Genomic DNA, 20,766 nt, shown 5'->3' on the forward strand with positions numbered 1-20,766 from the left:
GAGACGAGTGGGTGCTGCAGCTGAATAGAGAGGTAGAGGATCTGTAGGAGGCGTTCTGTCTTCCTCTCTGCTGCCAACTGCTGAGATGGGGAGAGGGGCAGAGACAAGCCTCTCCGCACCCGCACAGAGAAGCACAGGACCTGAAGGAGGAGTTCTGTCCTCATTTCTACTGCTGAGACAAGGTGGGGACAGAAACAAAGGGATTGCTGCAGCTTTAAGAGAGGTGTGAGGGCCACATGAAATAGCTTGGAGGGCCGGATTCGGCCCCCGGGCCTTGTGTTTGACATATGTGTTCTAGGATATAATCATGAAAGAAAGGAGCATTGGACATATTGCATGCATACATCTGACTTACGTCAGTGGCCACGCAGCCGTTGGTCCTTTCACCCAATGTGGTTTGCACACGTCTTGCGTTCTGTCATGTTGGCACCATATACCACGTGTGTTCTTGTGCCTAATTTGCTGCATACAACTGGCGTTCTATGCATCGGCTAGCTGCTGTCTGAGTCTCTGTTTCTTGGCAGTACATGCTACATTTGTCTTGGGGAGTTTTCACATGGAACGGTCATTTAATACTACTTTGTGTTTGCTCGGCACTGGGATCAGCTGCGTGCTACTGGTTAAACATGATTCCAGATGACGGCATTCATGTTCACTTCATGTTGGGTTCCCCCCCCCCCCCCCCCTCTGTCAGGCAAACACATTCTGGTTTTCCTGAGGAAGGAAACCTTCTGTTAATTTAGTTCCCATTCATCAGTAAGCCTTCGCAGAAATCGGAACGCTGAAATCTATTTGAAGTTTTGTCTCTTCCTGGAGCACATTATCCAGAGTATGGCCGTTGGTTGGTTTAAAAAAAAAAAAACAAAAAAAAAAAAAAACAAATGGTGGCAAAATGTTTTAGTTACAATAAAGTCCTGCTCTGTATGAGGTTACAAGCGCAAATGTGGTACAAAAAAACATTAAAGCCCAATTGAATCCTTGTTAAAGTGAAAACATTTTATAAAAAAAACCCCAAACATCTTTATCCTTACCTGTGCACTTCCATTGTACATAGCGGCCTCTAGTCCTCCTCTTCTCGGGTCCCCCGCTGGCACTCCTGGCCCCTCCTCCCTATCCAGTTTTTCCCATTGACACAGACAGCAGAACTTGGCCCCACCCCTTGCTTCCTTGTCACTGGCATTGATTGACAGCAGTGGGAGCCGATGGCTCCTGGTGCCCCAGCAAAGCCAGTGAGACACAGAAGTGAGGGGAGCGAAGAGCTGCAGATGTGCACAATGCTGGATCAAATGAGGGTTCGGGTAAGTAAAAGGGATGAGGGAGGAGGAGGGGGGGGGGGTGAAGGGCCAAAACTGCTGCCTAAAACATGTTTTACCCTAATGCAAGGAATGCATTAAGGTAAAAAATGATTACGCTTTAGAACCACTTTAAGCTTCATACACTAGGGATCGGCCGGTATCGGTTTTTCATTACCGATAACGATATTTTGGCCATTGCACATCGGTATCGGCCGATATGGACATATATTTTGAACATTTAAAGTTTCGCAAAATAAACACAATGTTCGACAAAAATCTGTTACTGAACCCACCTTTGGTGGGTGGCTGGCTGGCACCCTGTGGTGGGTGGGTGGCTGGCTGGCTGGCACCCTGTGGTGGGTGGCTGGCTGGTACAGGCATGGCCTGTGGCTGGCTGGTACAGGCCTTTGGATGTGTGGGTGGCTGGCTGGCACCGGGCAGCTGTGGGTGGGTGTTTGTATGTGGCGACTGTTAAACACGCTGTGTGCATTGTACACTCACTGTCCCGAGACTCCCCAACTCCAAATGAGGCTGAAGGAGGCGGCCTAAGAAGGCTGAAGCTGTCCCAGTGCGCAGAGGCACGTGGCGCAACATACGCAATAACGTCAAGACAATATCGGTAACCTCCTGGGCCGATTCCGATATATCGGGGAAAGTGCATATCGGCCCTCGATAATCGGTCGATCCCTAATATGCACTATAAAAACATGGAGCACTTTTACATTTTTCAGGTAAATGTGGCAGTATGAGTTAAAATACACATTGCTGCCAACCCAGTCAGACCATGCAACTTCCTGTCTACATGCACTCCATTAGTGGCTACTTGGACCATGGCTGTGTAATCTTTATCAGAATCCCATGGGATGGGGTAACTTCAAAGGAACAATTGGAAGACAGGGATGGAACATTTTCACCTTAAGGCATAAAGTGCCTGAACAAGGATTTCCATGGCAGGATCACCAATTTTATTATAGTGTTTATAAAGCTCAGAAATGAAAAATTAGCAAAGCATATCCTTCTATAGTGTGTTCTTGCCTTGATCCAAAGCACTTAACATGAGAGTCTTGTCTTCTCTCTCATTCCTCAATCTGCATGAGCCACTTCCGACAGTCTGTGTGGACCCCAGGCAATCCCAGAGGGGAACCCCTCCACCCCCAGCACACAGCAGGTGATACAGCCTCAGTTGTGTGTTTTTCCCTATGAGGGGGTGTGTCCATTCTAGTGATCAACCATTATCGTTTTTTCGTTGCCGATACCAATATTTTGGCCAATGCATATCGGTATCGGCCGATATTTTTGTACATTTTAAAACATTTTTTTGTATTTTTATCACTTGACAGGTACTGTTGTGGAGGGATCTGGGGGTCTAAAAAACCCCAAACCCCTCCTCTTCACTTAAAAGCATTCCAAACGCCAAGTTTGGCTGTTTTGAATGCTGTAATTTTTTTGAATCTGGCGCTGAGTACCCGGAAGTGATGTCATGACATCACTTCCGGGTTTTTACATGGAGACCCGATCATAGCCGAATGCGGCTTTGATCAGGTTTTCGGCGGTGGGAGGGGGGGGGATGTCCCCTCCCGCTCCTTGTAATGACAGCCAAGCGGCTTCTCAGCGCATCGGTTGTCATTACAAGACAGCCGACCGTCGGCTATGGACACCAGTACTGGGGTGATGCCTCTAGCTGCAGGCATCACTCCGGTACAAACACTTACCGAAATATCGGCAATATCGGGGAAAGTGCATATTGGCCCTCGATATATATTGGCTTTGCCCATAATCGGTCAATCACTAGTCCATTCCCTCCACTCAGGTCTCAGATTACACTCAGCTTCCTGATCTATTCTGTGCAGTGTGTGAAATCCGATCCCCACCCCCTGACTTTTGGAGCTGAGAAAAGGCCTTTGACCTGTGTGGATTAGAAGGCTGTAGAGGAGAGATGGCTGTAGATAAACTGGTATAACTTATGTAGGAGAATTTGTTTCATCTCGGTGTATCACCTGAGACCAGTCACTTCACTTTAATGATAGCTGCAGATTTAAAAAAATATTGAAAATAAATTTTTGAAATTACATTTAAAGCTCAGGTTTAAAATCAGGTGCTTGGATATGCAAGTGTGATCTGACTTACGTTCTGCGAGATATAAACAGTGCTGCATGGAGTTCAGCTGTACAGGATTCCCCATGGAGTTGCATGTCTTGCTGGGCAGCTCTGCTCTATATACATTACAGAAGTGTACAGGCCCAGGACAGGGTATTGGTGTGTGTGTGTGTGTCAATAAAGCTTTTGTTTGTTTACGTGGACAATGGATTTCCTGTGACGGAGCAGTGTATTCATGTGGCGGCGCGGCTATTCTTAGGTGGTTTGGAGGAATGCCGTATGACTGCATTGGAAGGTGTATCTCCAAAGTTTAACATAGGTGGCTGCCCGTTCCCTCCCTGGACTGGGTGTAGTGCGAGTGGGAACATATCTCCAGCAAATACACTCTCAGGGGCTGAGCTGTGCAGCTGCTTAGTAATGAGACAAATATCGCTGATCCTTTTGTTACCTTCCTAATGCTTATCTTTACCTACATTTTTTTCATATGACAGTTGCATTTTCTTATTATATACAAGTTTTGTTCTCCTGCCAGAAATCCAGGCAAAATACATAGAAGAAATGCATGCTGGAGCTGCTTTACCTGCCAAAGAATTTGTATTTCTGTCCATGCATTCCCAAGGTTTACACAGCTTTGCCACACTGCACAGCCAGTTGGATTCGAGTTGATTTAAATCAGTAGTAAAAAGGCTTATAATCAACTCAATTTAGATCCCTAATTTTTAAAGAGCAACTGTCCTCTGTCCCGCAGCGGCTCCTCCTCTGACCCGCTGTTGACCCACCGACTGTCCTATTCACTTTAATGGGACGGCTGGTGATGCGACAGTGACGCAACAAGGTGAGGGACGTGGCGGCAGCAGGTGAGGGGATGCCCGCTAACAGGCACTGCCATGATGGATCTGAAATGACAGTTGCTCTTTAAATGTAAGGATTCTTACTGGTAGTTAGTGTGACATTGTGTGAATGCATCAATGCAATGCATGTGATCTCAGCTTGCAAAGCTTGGATTCATTGAATGAGTTATGAGCCTCATGCTACATAACTAAGCTCCATTTCATGCTGAATAAACTAATCCAATAATTTTATCTTGACTAGAAGATTATCTTTAGATAGATTTTTTACTCCAAAAGCATTTTATTAAAATAAATCTGATCAATCTGATTTTAAATAAAAAAAAAAAATCTATCTATCTATCTATCTATCTATCTATCTATCTATCTATCTATCTATCTATCTATCTATCTATCTATCTATCTATCTATCTATCTATCTATCTATCTATCTATCTATCTATCTCTATCTATCGTATCTCTCTCTATCTATCGTATCTATCGTATCTCTCTCTATCTATCGTATCTCTCTCTATCTAGCGTATCTCTCTCTATCTAGCGTATCTCTCTCTATCTAGCGTATCTCTCTCTATCTATCGTATCTCTCTCTATCTAGCGTATCTCTCTCTATCTAGCGTATCTCTCTCTATCTAGCGTATCTCTCTCTATCTAGCGTATCTCTCTCTATCTATCGTATCTCTCTCTATCTATCGTATCTCTCTCTATCTATCGTATCTCTCTCTATCTATCGTATCTCTCTCTATCTATCGTATCTATCTTATCTATCGTATCTATCTTATCTATCGTATCTATCTATCCAGTGAAGTTTGGTGTAGATATTAGAGAGCGGGGGCCAGGACCGCTAGTGGGGGACCCAAAAAGAAAAGGATCGGGTCTACTCTGTGGAAAACCATTACACAGAGCGGATAAGTACGACGCGTTCATTATTTTAAAAAAAAAACACCTTTAGGATCACTTTAAAGCGGAGTTCCAGCCTCGGAAAAGTTTTTTAGATGAAAATACCCCCAGGACAGTCGGGGCTATTGCATTTCTTAATGGAGAGTCTCTGAACTGTCCCACGTTGCACTTACCTTTTAGAAGAAATACTTACTTTGACAATGTCTTGTCCAGCGCTGCCATCTTAGGTGTGGGCAGCTGAAGCCGGAGCGTCCTCTTCAGTGTCCTCTTCCGTGTCCTCTTCGGTCCCAGAATGCCCTGCACTGGCCCTGCTCGTCACTTCCGGGGCAGGCGCATCATCCCTGCACAGTTTCTGGGCATGCCCAGAAGCTGTTTACCAGGGAATGACACGCCTGCACCGGAACTGACAAGCGGGGCTGGTGCAGGCGCATTGACTCCTGGGAGCGATGACGTTTAGCTCCCAGGAGTCAATGCAAGCAGGAAGAGACGGCGCGGGCCCCAGAGGGGGGAAGTGGAATAAAGGTAAGTATATTTTCTTCAATAATCAAGGCAAGTAAACAAAAAAAAAATTGGGACTATCCATTTCTTTTTCAGGTGACCTAGAGCAAGCGGATGGCCCAAAGTGGTTTTTGAGCCCGGAACTCCGCTTTAAGAATAAGACCTGACCTCAGACTATCAGAAGAAAAGTTCACAACTAACTTAGGAAGTTTTTTTTTTTTTTTTTTTTCTGTTTACCCAAAGAATAGTTGGTTCTTGGAACAGATCTTAAGCCAAGGTAGACTTGATGGACCACTTGCTTTAGAAACAGCGACAGAAGAAAAACAATTCTAGAGCTGACAGCTGGCCACCAAACGTTCGTAGACACCAGCAGGAACACATCCTGATTTTCCTAGAAGGAGCCACTATCCCTCAATTAACCGCACATGTGCGATGTAGGAACACTCTTTGAACTTTTTACATTCGGGTTATCATCTCCAGTTTCATTGAAATGAAAAATGACCGCGCGCTACTCGGCGAGCGTACATAAAGTTAATTTTGTACTATGCGGCGATTACCGTCTGACCTGCAGCTGCGAAAAGCGACTCGACTCGGCCATTGGGATTTCTCGTACCGAGGGTATGAAAACAAATCCATGTTTCCATTTTTAGAAACGCTTTAAGTCTTCATTAGTAAGAGGAAATGACAGTTGGAAAAGTTTCGTTTTTTTTTTTTTCTCGACATGTAGGAATGTAGTGCAGCTGCAGATGGCTGTTGGCTGTTCACAGTGTATTCTGGGTTCTGGGCTGGAATGTACTAGTGAAGCAGTTTATTGTCTTATGATGTGCTGGAACCATTGTGTTAACCTCTTGTTTGACGTTACAGTAAAGTTCTCCATCGGCAGTCAACCTGCCTTTTTTTTCTCCTTTGTTTTATTAGACTGGTTAGTGTTGCTGTAAAGTATTTGTATGGCAGATCATTGACATTTGTGTCATTTTATAGTTTCCTGTAGTGCACAAATGTTTGTGTAAAATATATTCTGTCACACATAACCCGGTTGTGAAGAATCTGGAATGCAGTAAAGTTTGGTGTGAATATTAGAGAGCAAAGTTTACTTGTTTACTGTTGCTGTTGTTATGCCTTGCATTGCTTTGCATTTATTGCTCTACATGAGTCAGCTTGAATACACAATAAGGCGGGGTTTATTCGCATTTTAAACTGATCTTAAAGCCTAATTTTAGATATTTAAAAAATAACATTCTTCAATGTTTCTGGGCAGTATGTAGATTTTCTTTTTTTTTTTTTAAAAAAAAAAGAAAAATGTTACTAGAACCTAGTAATATGTTGTCCCGGCATGCTGGTCTCCAAACCGTTTTGTTGCCACCCTTGTATTCGCTGTGATCATGTCGGCACTGTAATGGGTGCAGGACCAGAGCCCACTTTGTCAGGATAGGATATAAGTAGAGGTGCCCCGAATGGAAAGTTTAATGCTGCAACCAAAATTGCAGGATGCACTTTGCCTGAAACTGACAGTTTATATAAATATATATAAATATTTTTTTTTTTAAATATATATATCTATCCGCGTTTCCCTGAAAATCAGACGGGTTTATATTAATTTTAGCTACAAAAAACAAATTGGGGCTTATTTTCTAGGGATGTCTAATTTAGGGTATGTGCAATCTACATTTATTCAAATACAATGTTTTTAACTACTTCCAGCCCAAGCCAATTCTGGTAATCCTCTCCTACATGTAAAAATAATGGCGGTCGTTGCAACTTTTTATGTCACATGGTATTTCCGCAGCAATTTTTTAAAGACCCTTTTTAAAAAAAAAAAATAAATACCTGTTTTATGAATAAAAAACACTAACGTTTGCTCAACTTGTATAATGTGAAGTTATGCCGAGTAAATAAATACCTAACATTTAAAATTGCGCACACTCGTGGAATATCGCCAAACTACGGTACTTAAAAATCTCCATAGGCATCGCTTTAACATTTCTTTTTACAGGTTACTTGTTTAGAGTTACAGAGGAGATCTAGGGCTAGAATTATTGCTCCCGCTCCAACGTTAGTGGCGATACCTCACATGTGTGGTTTGAACGCCGTTTACATATGTGGGTGAGAAGGTGGCACATTAAATTCTGGAGACTATAGGACCCCACATCTCTCCTCTAGGCTGGAAAGCCTGAGATAACAAAAAAAAAAAAAAAAACAATCTCAGCCTTTTTAAGTAAAAAAAAAAAAACAGCAGTGTTTACATCTGCCTAGGTTGGCTGTGACATCATAACGTTGTGCCTGGCCACCGAAGGTCGTGGAGATTGCTGGGGACCATCTGGCTGATTTGTATTATGGCTTGCTGATCACAGGGCCTGTAAAAATAGCGGCTAAATAACTTTTTTGATGAGCAGGATTTTGTTTGTTATGACTAGGGTTAGGGCGAGTGTTAGAATTAGGCAAATGTTGGGTTAGGTTAGGGTTATGTCTATGGCTAGGTTTAGGGTTATGGCTAGGGTTGGGTTAGGTTAGGGTTATGGCTGGGGCTAGGTTAGAGTAAAGGCTAGGGTTCGGTTAGGGTCATGGCTAGGGTTAGGTTGAGGCTAGGTTAGGGTTATAGCTAGGGTTAGGTTAGGGTTATGGCGGGGGCTAGGTTAGAGTAATGGCTACGGTTAGGTAGGTTAGGGCAATGGCTACGGTTAGGTTAGGGTAATGGCTACGGTTAGGTTAGAGTAATGGCTAGGGTTAGGTTAGAGTAATGGCTAGGGTTAGGTTAGAGTAATGGCTAGGGTTAGGTTAGAGTAATGGCTAGGGTTTGGTTAGAGTAATGGCTAGGGTTTGGTTAGAGTAATGGCTAGGGTTTGGTTAGGGTTAGAGCTGATTTCTCTTGCAGAAGAGACACCAGGAACATAGATGGATTGTCACTTTGCTTGGGACTGGGAGGGGCTTCTCTGCAGAAGGGATGGGCTGGGACAAGGGTCAAAAAGCAGACTGTGTGATTGTGCTTGACAAAGTCTCACACAAGTCGCATGTATATCATGTAAATTCTGGATGGTTATGTGGACAAACCCAGAATTATTCAATTAACGGCTTGATGGCACCAACATCCCATTGTAATAAATACTTGGAACAAAGAAACGAGAGATGCGGGACTTTGTAGGTGCTTGTTAAGTAGAACTATATATCAATACAGTAAAAACACTAATATTTATTCAATTTAACAGAATTAAAAACATTGGCACATTTAAATATCACTATTGATAGATAATGCACAGTATTGCTTTTTAGATTATATTGCGGTTTCTGCACTTGTATTTCAACACGTTTCGCCGTACAGGCTTCTTCAGGAAAAGGCGTGGGGTAGATAGCTTCTAGATGAAAGAACATATATTCCAGAACTACACATACAAATCCAAAACCTTAAATAGCATGATTATTATAAACAACAATACATTTAAACCGCTAAGGAAGATGCACTCCCCTCCCCTAGCAGAGGTCCCCAAAGCATGTCTTTCTACCTAATGAGATGATGGAACCATAAATACAATTAGAATGAAGAGCTGTCCATGGCGATCGTATTTACCCACATATACCGAATCTCCCGCAGAGAGCGGGGTATATGATTCCAAACTCTAAATTTAAGAGACATGTGAATATAGTCTTTATTCCATGTATATCATGCAGGTGTGACTTTCCTGCACCTTTTAAGGGTTTACATTAAAGTCTATGGCCCTAAAGTCTCTTTGCTGCATATCAATGTAAAAACCGGATCAAAATTGGATTGCAGCAATATGAACCCAGCCTCAGGTCACATGACGGCGCAACCTTTTTTTTTTTCATGGCAAGCCGGAGGTGCATTTTTATGCCAGTATTGTCAATGTTAATTCATGTGATGTGTGAATTTTAACGGCAGGCCCAATTTAAGGGTCTCTGTCGCAGGAGAAACTCTTTCTGCGAAATACATTAACTGATGATAGCAGCCGTTCTTTAAAGTTGGCCATACTCTTAGAAACTCATCTGATTTTAGAGGAATCTGCCAAAATTCCAACACTGGGTTGTCCTGCCAACTCGACAAAAGTTAATTATTCAGTCAACTTTTGTTAAAGGAGATGGATCAAAAATTGTCAACTTAGCAGTGATTGCAGCCAATCAGCCAATTCTGAGCTTTCACCCCTGGAATAACGTTGAAACCCCTTGGTGCACCATCCAGCTGCAGCACCTTTCAGACTCCTAGAGTTTTAGACTGCATTCACACCTGAGCGTAACATCTTTGAGTTTTTTTTTTTGGAGTTTTAATGCCCAATTGTTTTTTATGCGCACCTTGTGCATTTATATACAGCATTTTTGCGGTTTGGTGTTTTTTTTTTTTTTTTAGCCAATAGAGAAAACGATCATTTGTTGCTAGGCATTTCAGCTTTTTTTACCTTCTACATTCGCTTTTTATTTTTTTTTTAAGGTATTATTATTAATTTATTATTATTATTATAAGGGGTTAGAGTTAGGGCTCTTTCACACACGGAGTCCATGCGGAGACACAGCTGTCAGGTCCCCATTCATCTCTATGGGGGAAACGGATGGGAACGGACTGTCTGTCCCTTCTCACATGATCTGATTCGCTGGACGGATTGAAAATAGGGTTTCCACCCGTCTGGTTTTGACATGTCCCTGCTGACATCCGATGCCCCATAGGGATGCATGGGCCGTTTGTTCAGATCCGCCAAAAAAACTGACAGGCGGATCTGAACGGATTCCATGTGTGAAAGTGGCCTTAGGGTTATTTATTTTTTTATTTTATTTTTTTTAGCTAGGGTGTTATTACTACTAAGTAAATGTAAATTAAATACACAAAATGATCATAAATAAAAAATAGTCCATAAATGAATACTAAGTAATAATAATTAACCTTAACCCTTCAGAAAATATGATATAATAATGATAAACATCTAAACACCCTAACAAAAAATAATTATTCGTATTGTAATATTTCATTTGTTTTTCTTTGGGTGTTTATTGTTATTATTAGAAATAATTTATCATTTATTTTTAGGGTGGGGTTAATTATTACATATTTTTTTAAATTTTTTACTTTTGATTTTTGTTATTTGTCTACTTTACATTCATGTATTCATATATTACGATTTTATAATTTTTTTAAATTTGAGCAGAAAATCGCACAAATACGCGCAAATGGAGCGTTTCTATGGGGAAAAAAAACGCGTCACAAACGCTCAAATCTGCCTGATTTGGGCTACGAAAAAAAGCTCCAGAACTTTTTGAGTTTCAGGCTTTTTCTGCTTCAGGCAACTTGGATTGGAGATGTGAACCATCTCTATAGAGAATAATTTATTTTTATTTATTTTTTTCCTCCTCCAGGGTTTTGGAGCTTCGAGCTACAAGCTACAAAATGCTGAGGTGTGAATGGGGCCTTACAGGCTGACAGCGGGTGCTGGACAGTGTTACTGTGCATTCCACTCACGCCAAAACGCGGGATCAGTCCTAAAGGGCTGGTGTGGATGAGGACTACAGTAACTCTTGAGCTGTACACCAGTTCCCGGCCATTGAAGTTCACCCTAATTAGTCTCTCTGCTGAATGTGTTGATGGGGGAATCAAGTAATTTTCTTTCCTTCCACCCACCCGTGGTGGAAGGAAAGACCATTATATATAATCTATGGGCTGATGAAGACAGGGTGGAGGTTTGAAGGGTTACCGCTGCCAGTAAAAAGTATTTCTTAGAAGGGTAGGATTCACTGGTAACCGATTATGTTGCTATGTGAACTTTGTAATGCTTAAATGAGCTGCTTGGTGAAATGCTTGTAAATGTTCTGTTTATAAAATGATAAAAATAGGGGTATTGTAATGCAGTTTTTGGCAGGATTACAGTAATTTTTTAATCTGTCGTTTTGGGGGAAAAATATTTGCATTAATGAATGTTAATAGATGTGTTGGAACATTACGTCTTGCAATTATACAGATACTTTCCAGTAATTAGATTTTATAAACAGTAATATCTAAAAATAGTTTCACGCGAACAGCCCCCTGTCATCACCCAGGATCTAGAAACGCATAACCTGTATCCAAAGGAACCAGTAATCTGCTCCATTCTGCCAGTCCCGATCCCTTACCACTGCTGGCAAGAATGGGGAGACCAGTGCAAAGTATTATTGTATTTAAGGGGCTCATTCACATGGCCATTCATCACTGCACATCTCCCAGAACAGGGGATGTCTGCGGTGGGTACGGCCAGGTATTTACTTTCAGCCTCTAAAAATCAGATTGACTGTCCGAAGCTTTTCAGATGTAATAGTTTCCTGAGCTGATACGCTAATCTAGACAGTGTAAATCCACTGTGTAAAGTGTGTGTATAGCCAACGTAAGGAAAATGAGCCCTAAAACTACTTTTCTCATTTGTTCATTGACGGACACAGCTCCTCATCTTCTTGACTACGTGGGTTATACTGCCCCTTACAGGAGTAGGACACTAGGTAGAAAACAACTTGACTATGCCTATGGGGCAGTCCCAGGGGGTATACTCCTACTCTCAGCTATAGGTGCTCAATTTTTTTTCTGCCTAGTCAGGAGTAAGAACCTAGTCCCTTGCTGGGATCTCTGGTCCTGGCAATTTTTTCTTTTTCAATATAATTTTTTTCCTCTTTTTATTATGTTGTTCCTGTGAGATCTGCAATCAAGTTCCAGACTGGGCAGTAATTTAGATCTAGGGGGTCCCCCCAGGCTGGCCAGCAAGCGCGTGCAGACCGCAGCTCTGCGCTAGGTTGGCCGCGACATAACCCCACTGGACAGAAGATGGCCTTCGGGTTAAACGTCTCGCGAGGGCGCATACGGACTGGCTTTGACCTGAGTCACAGGGTTTCCTCCTGGCCAACAGTACCCTTTACGATGGATCAGTGGTTTGTCCAGGGTGGTGTCCACCCTGTTTCTTGTGTGGTAAGTAGCTGTCCTCCCTCTACCCCTGGAGGGTTTTGCGGTGGACGTGGTCCCCTCCCTGGAATGGTCAGACCCCCAGGCTCCCCTCCCTCCCAGTCAGTGTTCCTCCCCCTTTTTCTCGGTGGTCTTCTGCAGGCCTTTGCCCCTCCATCTGCCCACACCCCTCCCTGAGGAGGACATACCTTTTTAGGTCGGCCTGGGGTGTTGAGCTGGCGATGGGGGTTCATCCCTCAGGGTCTCAAGACAAGGGATCCAAGTCCTTCAGAGCCTCTGCCAGGGGTTCTAAGAGGACCTGGTCCGGCAAGCCATGAGCAGTTTCTGCCAGACCTGCGGACAAGTCTTCCTCCGCATGAAGGGGTGCCCTCACCTGTATCTAGGGTGGAGGGACGTCTTCACGGGTTTCTGGATCCATGGACCTCCCTGGTACAGGAAAAGTGGGTCCATGAAGTCATTCGCTCCAGCTACAAGATCGAGTTTCGATCATATCCTCCTGACAGGTTCTTCCCTTCCAACCTGTACTTGTCCCCAGATCACTTAGGGGATCTCTTTGGGGCAGTGCAAGACATGTTACTTCAAGGGGTGATTGTTCCAGTTCAAACATCGGAAATTTTTCAAGGTTTTTACTCAAACCTGTTTACAGTTCCCAGGAAGGAAGGAAGGAAGGCAAGGTGCATCCAATTCTGGACCTCAAGGTGCTAAACTGCTTTGTGCGGGTACAGAAGTTCCGAATGGAGTCCATTCGCACTGTGGTGGCATCCTTATATCAGGGGGGATTACCTCGCCTCCATCGACCTCAAGAACGCCTACCTACACATCCCTATGTGTGTCGGCCACCAGCGCTTCCTGCGCTTTGCCGTGGGCGAGGAGCATTGTCAGTTTGTGGCGTTTCCGTTTGTCTTGCCTTTGCTCCTCGAGTCTTCACGAAAGTATTGGCCCTGGTGCTAACATTGCTGCGTCAACGGGGAATAGCGGTACTGGGGTATCTGGACAGTCTGCTTTTGCAAACAGAGTCCTTGACTGTTCTGTTGGACAACTTGGAGATTACTCTGCGAACTCTGAGGGAGTTCGGTTGGTTTCTGAATCTTCAGAAGTCTGCTCTGGCTCCGTCCACAAGCCCAGACAATCTGGGTCTGACTCTGGCCTTGGCCTTAGCCAGAATGTTTCTTCCTCTGGAAAAACTTCAGAAATTGCAGTAGGCAATTCAGATTCTGCTGTCCAGCAGACGGTCATCTCTTCGGCCTTGCATACTGGGCCTTATGGTGTCTACCTTCGAAGTGGTTCTGCTTGCACAGTTCCACATCAGATCTATGCAAAAAGAGATTCTGTTGAAATGGAACAAGAATGGGAGCCCATTTGCTTCCACTGTTGTCAATCATAGCCAGTTAGCCAATGAGGAGAGAGTGGGGGGTGAGAGCACGCAGTGGTGCCCCCAGGGCAAGCAGCTTTCTCTGGGGGAACTCCTTGAGCGGGAGGAGCCAGCAGCGCCAACGGGGAACCTGAAAAGAAAAGGTTTAGAGCTGCTTTGTGCAAAACCACTGCACAAAGCAGGTGAGTAATATGATATTACTATGATAAGTATTACTAAGATAAGTATGATATGTTTGTTATTTAAAACAAAGCTTTAATATCACTTTAAAGTGTTTGTAAAGGCTGAAGTTTTTTTTTTTTTTTTTTTTTTTTTACCTTCATGCATTCTAAGAAGCATGGAGGTAAAAACCTTGAGAGTGCAGCTCCCCCCTAAGCCCGACCTCGATCCAGTGTTGTGCACAAGAGCCGAGGCTTGCTATGGGGGCACTCTGCAAGGGAGAGGCCCCAAAGCACTGGCTGGACACCTGAGACGAGGAGGATTGGGGCTGCTCTGTGCAAAAGCATTGCACAGAGCAGGTAAGTATGACATGTTATTTAAAAAAAAAAAAAAACATCCTTTTACAAACATTTTAGGACATTACGAAATCCCTTTTTACATGGCTGTCACAGGAATAGATGAGCCCACTGGCATATTCACTCTCTTTTTCTGTTCCAGTGAGAACTGTATAAATTTTGGGTATCTCATTCCTTTCTCACCAGATAAGAATCATCACCAGGATAAACAGAAAAATTAAAAAGACTTAGAAAAAAAATATATATATATATATATATATATATAAAGCACAACACAAAATAGACCAAACTCCACTTCACCCAAAACTCAAAAAATAAAACAATTGCTGATGTATTTCAACATTTGGATTGTTCCTTTGTCTGCATCACTGATGGCTGTTTTTTTTTTGCATGATACAAAGTTTGTAGTTTGCATTGTTATGTCATCTAAAAAGAGATTCTTCACATTCCTGTATGTATCTTCACATCTAATAATGATCCTTTTCTTTTCTTTCTTTTTTTTTTTTTTAATAGGCCAGTTATCCTACGTGGGAGGATTTTATTAGCAAAGCTATAAAGCTGCAATCACAGTTAAGGTGAGTAATGTTTTTTTTTTATAATGTGTATTTAGAGGGAAGATGTATTAGTGCCTATTAGAAAACATTTGATATGGTACACAATACTTAGTTGACCATACATACACAGAATGGTTCTTGATGATTGGCAGAAATATGCTCCATGGGTGGCCCTTTCAGCACCCTCCCACCCGACATAAAATGGAAGGAGCTGCGTGGAAAATTTGTCAGGCGAGAAGTGGAAGCTGGAGACGATACCTGTCAAAACCAGGTACTAGCAAGAGAAGAGCTCAAGTAGGATCCTTATAATTTGGTGATACCCTTTCTTAGACCAGTAAGGAAACAAAGTATTAGGGGGATAGGGTTGCACCGATATTGGTGCTGACATGAGTACTCGTACTTGTGAAAATGCTCCAGAACCCGAAACTGATACCTTTGTGGTGCGATTTGAGTCCATACAAAATTAATTGGCCCAGATTGCACTGCAAAGAATTGTATGCGATTTGAATAGGATTGCGGTGTGATTCCTGCTTATGTGCATGCCGTTTCCCCCACCCACCACTCATGTGTGAACCCAGGCTTGCCATAGTGATTTCAGCCTGGGTTCACACAGGAGCCTGGGGGCTGCATGCGATTCAGACAGGAATTGCACCATATTCCTGTTCAAATTGCATGCGATTCTTTGCAGTGTGATTTGAGCTTATTCATTTTGTATGGGCTTGAAAGGTATCGGCGAGTACTTGACTAAAAGCATCAGTACTTGTAGTCACCGGTATTGGTGCAATCCTATTGGTGGAAATTAGCAGTATCCCCTGCTGCTATTGCAGTGCAGCCAGGGGGCACGGCACGTTAAAACACTAGCTTAATGGGATTACAAATATTTGGCAGATAAAACTTTAATATCTATTGGCTGGAGTACCACTTTAACATTCTTGGCCAATGGCTGTTTTGGATTTGGACACACAGTGCGAACAGCAGAGCTCTGTTCCAGAGCAGGTGTTGGGCTTCAACTACTCCAAAACCATGTCATTGTGTAGGAGTGATATGACTTATTGGTCTGCTTGTAGTTTCAGCCATAGGAATGTAACATACATATGTTGCAACCAGAAGATGCATACACTTTTTCAAGTAAACCAAATATGGGGAAAAAAGTGCAAATTGATTCAAATCCAGCCTTAGGTAAATAAAAGCAAAATTGTTTATTTCATGGGAGATCAAAATTGAAAATGAAGGCATACAGCAGGCATGGAGCAGCCAACTAGTGGACATTGTGGACCACAAGAATGTGATGGAAGTACCTGGAAGTTGGAGCCGCATGGCTGAAAGGGGATCTCCTGGATATGGAAGAGGCCAACCTCGGACTGACGTCATACTTGGGCGGCTGGCACGGCTCTCTCCCTGCAAGCAGCCGTCACTTCCTGGTGTCTCGGCCACAATCTATATGCCCTGGTATCCCCAGCCTGCTTCCATCTTAGACACAGGAATTCCATCTGGATCGCCAGACCCACCGGGCTACAACACTGTCCCTTCCCGGGACCTCTTGATCGTGGCCACTCCTTCACATCCTGCCCGTCGGTACGGTTGGCCTCTTCCACACCCAGGAGATCCCCTGTCATCCATGTGGCTCCAGCTTCCAGGTATTTACATCACATTGTTGTTACTTGCAAGAAAGTGACATCACACTTGTCAGCCAGTGAGGCAGTGACATACATTCCCATGAGTATTTCTATTCTCAGCTGTGTCCTACATGTCCCACATTGAAAATCCCGACGCTAGGATTGCTAGTGTGAGATAAGCCCCTACTGATCCCTGTAAAGGTGATCCAGCTCCTGTGGAGCCGCTTGGCTCACTTTTACCTGAAAGCTGATCGCCAGCTGATGCAAATGCAGCCATGATCCTGGTATTGCCTCTTCCTCCTCCCAGGATGTATTAATGTGTGCCCTGGACAGGAAGAAGTTAAATGGGTACAGACAGCAAACAAACCCAACAGGAATTTTGACCATTTCATACTTTATTCAAAACTAATTAAAACAAATAAAGTTTCGGCTATTCAGGACGAAGCTACTGAATTTCTGTAATCCCTCACCCCCCTCAGCATATACTGACCTTTTCTTTCGCTCACCTCCTGGGAACCAATGAATATATCCAGTATTTTTGGGTATGGAGCAGCATGTGACAGCTCTGGGCCAATCAAAGAACAAATCCTGGGGTAAGCTACAACTCCAACTCTGCCAATTTATAGCCATACACATCTGGATTTTCTCTTCTTCAACCTGTAGGCTGAACAAGTTAAAATCCTGCGGCTGCCTAAACACAGTGGCGCTTCCAAACAGCGACTGCATCTGAATTCACTTTCAAGCAGAAGTAAACCCATCAATTTAAGTTTCCAAAAACTGGTACCGGGAATGTAACTGTCACATTGGTTGTGCTCTCTACAAAACTGTCAAACCATCCAATGGCTGGTGTCCTACCTGATCACATGTGCAGCATCATGGATGTTGAAGATTAAATAGAGGCCAAGATGGCAGCTTCCTTGGCTGAAAACAATAGGAGGGTTTAGTTCCGCTTTAATGCCTCTTTCTCACAGGTGGCCAGATGAGGTCGCCTGTCATACTTTCAGGTGGACCTGACCAGAACCTTGATGTCTGTGCCCTTTCACACTGACGTGCTTTTGATGCGCTTTTGTACAGCGTAAGGGCCCTTTCACACGAATGCACTTTTGATTCGTTCCCATTGACTTAAAATGCAAGGTGAGCTTTTGAGAAACTGCACCAAAGATGCAGCATGCAGGACTTTGCATAGCACAGTGTACCTGCAGTGTGAACAATTACATAGGATTTAATGGGGAATAGTTTTCATTAGGGATCGACCGATTATCTGCAACAACGATAGGTATGCACTTTCCCCGATATATTGGAATCGGCCCCTGAGGTTACCGATGATGCCGATATTTCGGGAAAGTGCTTGTACTGGAGTGATGCCTGCTGCTAGAGGCATCACCCCGGTACCGGCATCCATAGCCGAGGGTCGGCTGTCATGTAATGACAACTGATGCCGCTCGGCTGTCATTACAAGGAGTGGGAGGGGACGCCCCCCTCCTCCTGCTGCCTTCCACGGCTCGCCCGGGTCTCCCGTCCCACCAGGAGACCAGGGCATCCTACCTGCACGGCCACCGAAGACCCTATCAAAGCTGCATTCGGCTCTGATCGGGTCTCCATGTAAAAACCCGGAAGTGATGTCATGACATCACTTCCGGGAACTCGGGGCCAAATTAAAAAAAGTGACAGCATTCAAAACAGCCAAACTTGGCGTTTTTGAATGCTTTTAAGTGCAGAGGAGGGGTCTGGGGTCTTTTACCCCCAGATTCTTCCACAAGAGTACCTGTAAAAAAAAAAACAAAAAAAAAAACAACAAACTTTTTTTAAATGTCCGAAAATGCGATGACCAAAATATTGGTATCGGCAATAAAAAAAACTATATTGGTCGATCACTAGTTTTCATATGCTTTTGTTGCCCTGGAAAAGCAGGGCAAAGCACACCAGAGTGAAAGGGGTCTTAGTCTGTGGGCGGCCGGATGTAAACTCATCTAAAAATGGATGCAGGAAAAGGTTTGCATCCATCTTTGTTTTTTTTATTCTGGACTTAAACTTGACCAATGGGAGGTAAGTGGATTCAAGACCGTTTACATCCGGCTGGCCGTAGACTAACATTGAGCATCTAGAATGGGCTGGGAATGATCCATTTTTTAAAGTTGTTCTAAATTCAGATTTTCTACTTTTAATGCATTCTCTGTGCCCCCCCCCCCCCCATTCCTTAAACACTTACCTGAGTCCTCTCGCGTCCCTAGCTGCAGCACTGTTGCTCTCTTACTGTTCTCACAGGAGACATAGGCAGCAGTAAGAGCCATAGGTCCTGCTGCTGTCAGTCAAATCCTATGAGGAGGGAGCAGGGGCGTGGCCACGCCGTGCTATGTGTGGCTCTGGATGCACACAGCCTGGTTCAGGAGCGCGCCTGCACAGGTTCTCCCATAGCGTATGGCTTACTATGGGGCCGCCAGTGCGGGACTCCAGAAGAGGAGGTAAGGGCTGCTCTGTGCAATATTGTTGCGCAGAGCAGGTAAGGCCCCTTTCACATTTATGCGACGCGATTTTACCGCGTTTTTGCGGCACGATTTTGACGTGACTTTGCCGTGATTTTGACGCGATTTTGAAAGCTATGGCTCAAAACGCAATCAAATCGTGGCAAAGTAGTGCAGGAACTACTTTTAAGTCGGTGCGACTTCAAAACGCACTGATTTGAATGGGGCTCATTGAAAATAATGGAAAACGACTTGTCATGCGATTTTGCGGTCCAAAATCGCTGGACAAGTCGCACTAGTGTGAAAGGGGCCTAAGTATAGCACCTTTTTAAATTATTTTTAGCAGGATCTGTTCGTGGCTCTCCTGCGGATCAGACTGGACTCGGCTCTTGAGAAAGGGGCCCAAGCTGATCGCTTTATATTAAAATAATGCTTAAATAAAAAAAAAAAAGCTACAAAATGAACAGAATAGCAGAAATAGTTTAATAAAGGAAAACTATCACTAAATTGGAATGGATTTGGAAAGGCGACCCATCCAGAATACATAAAGATCAGTTCCAGGCATTACGCCGGCCGTTTAGGAAGTAATAGAATTCAATCAGGAGAACTCCACCCTGCTATAAACCGCTGCTTGAGGTGTGCAGATATTTCCTGTGTTATGGAGAATTCATGTAGCGAGAGGTGAAGGCTCTTCTGACCGATTAAACATTAATCCAGTCAAGGCCTTTGGAGAGACTGAAAGTTCTTGTCTATGGCATTCAGCTTCTTGGATTTTGTACGTTTTGTTTTGTACGCTTATCTCCTCCTCCAATGTCACTTTGTCCCTCTTAGTATTTGGAGAGTTCTTATCCAGAACCTGGAACCATATCTTCTGTCTGCACTTTCTCACACAGGCCGCTGTGCCGCCAGGATTGCATAGGCCAGGGTTCAGCAAATACGACGTGCTGAAAATCTTTTCTCCTAATACAGAGAGAAAAAAACACATCACCCTAAAAATTATCTTTTAGGCTGTATTCACACCCGAGCATTTTAGCCTTTATTTTTCCAGGTGTTTATGCATTAAGCGTCTTTGTACAGTGATTTTAAAGTGTTTTTGAGCTTTGGCAACTTTTTATTCACCAATAGCAAAAAATATCATCTGTTTTATCACTTATTGCTATGTTTTCAGCTTTTTCATCCGCTTTAAGGCTCCTTTCACATGTAGGCGTTTTGGGGCGTTTTTGGGGAGTTTTTCTGCTCTAGGATCAGCTCTCAAAACGCCCAACAAGACCAATCCTATTCATTTCAATGGCCCCTGTTCACATCTGAGCGTTTTGACGCTGTGAGCAAAACGCCCAACGCGCAAAAAAGTACATGAGCTTCTTTTTGGGCAGATTACAGGCGTTTTCCATTGGTCTCTATTCAATCGAAAAACGCCCATAAAAACGCCTGTAATAGCAACGCCAAGATGTGAACGTAGCCTTATGCATTTATTAATTTTTTACTTTTTTTTTTTCTTTAAAGGGGATAGAGGTTATGGTTAGGGTTTAATTTATTTTATTTATTTACCTAATTTTGTGTATTTATTTTGTTTAGGGTTTAGGTTTAGGGGCTTTAGGGTTAGGGGTTAATATTAGGACTAGGGGTCAATATTAGGGTTAGGATTAGGGTCAGGGGTTAATATTTGGGTTAGGGGTTAAAATTGGGGGACAATATT

At 43.5% G+C, this 20,766-nt stretch overlaps 1 protein-coding gene across 2 annotated transcripts in view; it reads left to right on the plus strand.

Moving 5' to 3' along the window:
* Positions 1–20,766, plus strand: part of LOC309567592 (protein MTSS 1-like) — a 233,830-nt gene that overhangs the window by 69,821 nt on the left and 143,243 nt on the right. For both annotated transcript variants that reach the window (XM_082272986.1, XM_082272987.1), the window contains exon 2: positions 14,952–15,013. In XM_082272986.1, coding sequence (XP_082129112.1) covers positions 14,952–15,013 — 62 coding nt within the window. The remainder of the gene's footprint in view (positions 1–14,951; positions 15,014–20,766) is intronic.

Source organism: Pelophylax lessonae (genome assembly GCF_965119305.1).
Source record: "Pelophylax lessonae genome assembly, chromosome: 11".
NCBI lineage: Eukaryota > Metazoa > Chordata > Amphibia > Anura > Ranidae > Pelophylax > Pelophylax lessonae.